At 27.6% G+C, this 5,076-nt stretch overlaps 1 protein-coding gene across 2 annotated transcripts; it reads left to right on the top strand.

Annotated features, from left to right (window-relative positions):
• The first annotated feature begins 2,959 nt into the window (after positions 1-2,959).
• LOC106757322 lies at positions 2,960-5,076 on the top strand. Of its 2 annotated transcripts, XM_014639964.2 has the most exons (4): positions 2,960-3,275; positions 3,374-3,553; positions 3,650-3,865; positions 4,224-5,076. In XM_014639964.2, the coding sequence occupies exons 1-4, from the start codon at positions 3,273-3,275 to the stop codon at positions 4,458-4,460; spliced, it is 636 nt and encodes a 211-aa protein (XP_014495450.1). In that variant the 5' UTR covers positions 2,960-3,272; the 3' UTR covers positions 4,461-5,076. The 2 variants fall into 2 exon arrangements, with proteins under 2 accessions (XP_014495450.1, XP_014495449.1); XM_014639963.2 differs by lacking the exon at positions 2,960-3,275 and having other exon boundaries at positions 3,359-3,553.

Genomic DNA, 5,076 nt, shown 5'->3' with positions numbered 1-5,076 from the left:
TTTATTTTTATTTTTTTTTAAAAAAACAACTACCTTTTAGGGTTTATAGAACTCAAATGAGTTTATAGAACCCATCTGGATTTATAAAACCTGTTTGGGTTAAAAGAAACAACTACCTTTTATTTTAAAAAACAACTGCCCTTCAAAAAATATATAATAAAAATTAATAATTTCTCTCGTATGGACCAATCAAGATTTTTGATAACTATCTTTTATTTTTTTATTTTAAATTAAATTCTAAAATTATTAAAATATTTTTGGATTTAAAATTTTTTTTCATAGATATACTTTTATAACCTAAAACTTGATACACTTTACTAAAATTTACCGCTGAAAAACTCCCTTAGATAAATTAATTTTGAAATCATACAAACTACTTCAGGTCAAATCAAACTAAATTAATTTCACAATTCCTGCATGATTTTAATCCAAACCAGATCACATTAAAATGTTATCATTCTTAAAAAAATTCAGTTTACTTTAAAAAATAATAATTAAACATAATCAAAATAGTATTTAACCCACACAATTTTTTCTGACATTATGTCATACATTTTCGATCTTTCTACAGTAAAATCTTATCTTTATCCATATAAGAAAAAACATTTAAATTTATTTATTTGAGTAATTTTTATTTAAAATTAACTATAGTGAAAAATCCTCGATCTTTTCTTCAAGACTAAAGAGAGTTTTTTTTTTTTTTTTTCTTTCATTCTTTCTTTGTTGGCTTATCTTATGTAAAAGTAATCAAAGACGTCAAAATCATGTTGGCACTATAATGAGTATTTAATTTTTAAAATAATAAAATAAACGAAAACATTAATAAGAGTGCAAAACAGAAAACATTGATAGAAGTGAATGGGCCTAATGGCCATAAATGCATCAGAAATTAAGGAGAAAGCAAAACTTTCCTAATTCTATTAAAATATACTTTTTTTCTTCTTCTAATTGTACTATTTTTCATCAAGACTATTTATCACAATTAATAATAAAAATTAATTTTTGTAACTTCTTTTTATGTTTGTCTATCTTTATCTTTGTTAATTACTTTTTAGTTTTCATAAGCTATATAAATTATTTATAAAAGTGGTCGTGTTAAAAATTAAAAGTACTTTTATTATATAATTATAATAACTGATAAAAATTAAATTAATTTTATATTTTTTAATTATCATAAAAATGTCAACATAAATAATATTTGTAATTTCTATTAGTTTTGGTAATATTTTTATTCAATGTAATATTCCTCACACAAGGTGATCAATCATCAAATTAAACATAGTAATTTTGAGAAGTTATTCAGTTTATACATAAGTTAATTTAATTAAAAAAATTATATTTAATACTTCCCTTCTCTATGTATACATATATGTATTTATTTTAAATAAATGTTTTTATAAAGGAATAACAATTGATAAAAAAAGGGAAATAATAAAAAAATTAGAATAATGTTGTTAACAATATTGAGAATATTAAAAAGACAATTTAAACCACATAAATCTAATAATTCAATTTTTGTATATACAAAAGAACAAAGCATGACCACAAGATAGTTTAATTTTAACTGAGGTTATGAAACCTCTAGTAATTTATACGCATAAGGAGGGTTTTTAAACCTTTGTTTGTTTCCAGCTTGAGAAATCAAATGAAAGTTAATAAAGAAGCCCACATTTATAAATTCTTGCTTGCCTTTATAATTTTTCTTTAGATTAAATATATTTTTAGTTATTAAATTTTAGTAAAAATTGAAATTAGTTTATTTTCAAAATTTTAAACTAATTTAATTTTTTATTTTTACAGCTATGTGAATTTTATTTTTTCTAATTATATTTTGTTAAGTTCATTTAATGTTTTAAATGTATTTTATGATAACATTTGAATTGTTTATATTATTTGATACATTTATGTTTTAGTGTGAACTGATATACACTTGAAATGTTATCGTAAAATATATTTGAAATGTCAAACAAATTTAATAAAATTTAGTTTTTATTCACACATTTATAAATTTGAAAGATTAAATTAAATCAAAATTTTGATTAAAAACTATTTTTAATTTCACTAAAAATTAAGAAACTAAAAGTATATTTAATAATTTTTCTTTAATTTCAAGACTTATGTATTATTAAAAAATACGAAACAAATGAAATAGAAAACCTTAATAAAAAAATATTTAAAGTTTATTCTGCCATAAAAGGTTTCGAACTCTAGAAAATATCAGAATTTCAAATACTGGCCAATACCAGAGACTTAATTGTTTGTAAGTTGCACTATTTCGGAGATTGCTAAAAATCCTAAATAATCTTTTGAGTGACGTTGACTTTAGAAAAATAGCAAACTGCAAGAAATGTTTTTAGCGGTCAGAAATGCTAAATATAACTCCAGCTAAAAATAATTATTTTTGTATAAGATTATAAAAACAAATAAAAAGATACTCATAAAATGTTAAATAAAATTAAAAAATGTTGTGTGTAAATAAAAAGTTATAGTCCCACTTTACAAAATAATATTTTTATCATTTTTTTCTCGTTATTACGTCATTTTATACACAAACATCAGAAAAGAATAAAAAAATATGAAACGATCGAAAGAAACACGTGTAAAGTATATAATTAATAGCAGGATTTATAACAGGTATTATTAGTTTAACATTGAATAAAATTTCACGAACTTTTTATATTAACTATTTTACTTTTTAAACTTTTAATTTTTTTAATAAAAATAGTAAATAAAATAAAAATATATTTTGAAGAAAACATTTTCCTTGACAATATTTTAGAAAGAGCAGGCAGAAGATTCCTTGAGGATGGGAGCCACCAATCTGTGATGGACCATAGACATAACGACACGTGGATAAGTATGGCATGTAGGATGATGAATGAGTACTACAATACATCTAGGGTAGGTATATATTGTATCGTGCAACCTTAGACGCAAAGAAGATCCAAAGTAGCGTAAGCGCCAAACACATCCCCAAACATCCAACGGCTGTGATCTTCTCCGGGTCCTATCTTTCAATCTCATCGGTATATTCTCCTATTTATTTAATCACCCTTTGTCCTTATACACTCTTTAGCGTTGTTGTGTAGTTGAATTCTAAGTCGAAGGCCGTTTATCATTCTCATCGCTCTTTCTCTCCCTCGCCATTTTCATCTTCACCATCTGCGTTTTTCTTTTTGAACAAGTGAATGAAAACCGAACCCCTTCAGCTTTCGAACATTCTGTACTCACCCATCGACCCACATTATTAATATTATCCATATCTACCGACAATGGTATATTTATCTATTTCATAGTCATAGATTCTGTTTATGTCTTTAAATTGACGAGGTTTACAAAATGTCCATTTTTTTCGACAATGGGATTTGAACAGGACACAGTTCTGGTACCTCCATGGCTGGAACAACTTCTTCACACACCTTTCTTCAATGTATGTCGAATTCACGCAGACGCAGCGAGGAGTGAATGTAACATGTTTTGTCTAGATTGCAATGGCGAAGCCTTCTGTTTTTATTGCCGTTCTTCTCGACACAAAGATCATCGAGTAATTCAGGTAGGTGGATATATGTTATATATTTGTGAGTTTAATTATATGAAATATATAATGTTTTTGAAAATTTGTGAGGCTGTTGTTTATTGATGGATATAGATAAGAAGATCTTCGTATCATGATGTAGTGAGGGTGGCTGAAATTCAGAGGGTGTTGGACATAAGTGGAGTGCAGACATATGTGATAAACAGTGCTAGAGTTTTGTTCTTGAATGTGAGGCCACAACCGAAATCTGGGAAAGGAGTAGCTCACATTTGTGAGATTTGTGGAAGGAGCCTCTTGGACCCATTTCGCTTCTGTTCTTTGGGATGTAAGGTGAAATATTATTACTACAATTATTAATCTTTGCCGTATTGTTCATTTCATTATCAACATGCACATCATTCACAATTCAATCATCCTCATCATATGGGTATAACACCCACCACCCATACATCATCACCTACATTTGAAAGCCCATCGCCATCATTCACCATCAGAATTATATTCCCTCTACTTTTGAATATTCATCATGTCCTCGCATAAAAATATTTTAATAGTCATAATCATAATTATAGTTAAACAAAGCACGAGTTTTGCGATTATTTATATATATGGTTGGGAACATGGCGTGAGATATCATTAATGTGATCATTTAATTGAATGATATACTTTAATTGTGGGATTGAACTAGCTTGAAGGAATAAAGAAAAATGGGGATGCAAGCTTTGCTTTGGATGGTAGAAATGAAGAATTGACAATGGAGACTACCACCACTACCACCACATCAACTTCAAGAGGATCAGTCTCATCAAATCAGCAAGAAGAAGGATTGCGTGAAGGTTCAACACAAGACATGTATCAAGTCACACCTCCTTCAAACGCAAGGAGAAGAAAAGGAATTCCTCATAGGGCACCCTTTGCCTCCTAAGGATGCTTATTCATATATTCTCCAATATTCAACTTCATCTCCTCACCACATAAATTTATATATAATATATTTTTTTTTTACTTCTAATATATAATACAGCCCTCTTTCGTGATTATAAATTTTTTCAATAAAAAATATATGGGAGGCTTTAGAGGAAAGAAGGGGTATATAGGAAAGTTCCCTCTTTTCGGGTCTTATGAAGAAGATTCAATAATGCAATTTGTTTAATGTTTAATTGTTGTGGGTGTATGCGTAATTAAGGAATAAAAAGGCATGTCTTTGGGAAGTCCGTTTTATAGTTTTCAATGGCCCACCATCCACATGGGTCGTTTACATAAAGATAACCATAGCTTTTTATTTTTTAGTGTATTTTATTTTACTTATTAATTTGTGTGCATGTAAAGTAATGGGGACAAATTAACTTTCTATTTATCATTGCCAATTTTGGAGAGCTCAATCAGTTGGCCTCACTTTCTCTCCTTTTGCCCTACATAACCTCCTAAAAATACGCCCTCTGCTTTTCTCTATATTCCTTCGTTAATTTCTTTCCTTCTTTCACTCATTCTTTTAACCCTCCAACTCTCACAAATCTGAATGATTAGTTCTGCTTATACCT

The sequence above is a fragment of the Vigna radiata genome, chromosome 3 (assembly GCF_000741045.1).
Source record: "Vigna radiata var. radiata cultivar VC1973A chromosome 3, Vradiata_ver6, whole genome shotgun sequence".
Taxonomy (NCBI): domain Eukaryota; kingdom Viridiplantae; phylum Streptophyta; class Magnoliopsida; order Fabales; family Fabaceae; genus Vigna; species Vigna radiata.
The sequence above is the reverse complement of the archived record's forward strand: the minus strand, read 5'-3'. Positions and strand labels throughout refer to the sequence as shown.

What these genes read in the sequence shown, in the direction of transcription:
- LOC106757322 (XM_014639963.2), top strand. Translation starts at nt 3,359, where the DNA reads ATGGGATTTGAACAGGACACAGTTCTGGTACCTCCATGGCTGGAACAA. An exon ending in AAGATCATCGAGTAATTCAG is followed by an intron (nt 3,554 to 3,649) that starts GTAGGTGGATAT and finishes TGATGGATATAG; the next exon opens with ATAAGAAGATCTTCGTATCA. An exon ending in TCTGTTCTTTGGGATGTAAG is followed by an intron (nt 3,866 to 4,223) that starts GTGAAATATTAT and finishes GGATTGAACTAG; the next exon opens with CTTGAAGGAATAAAGAAAAA.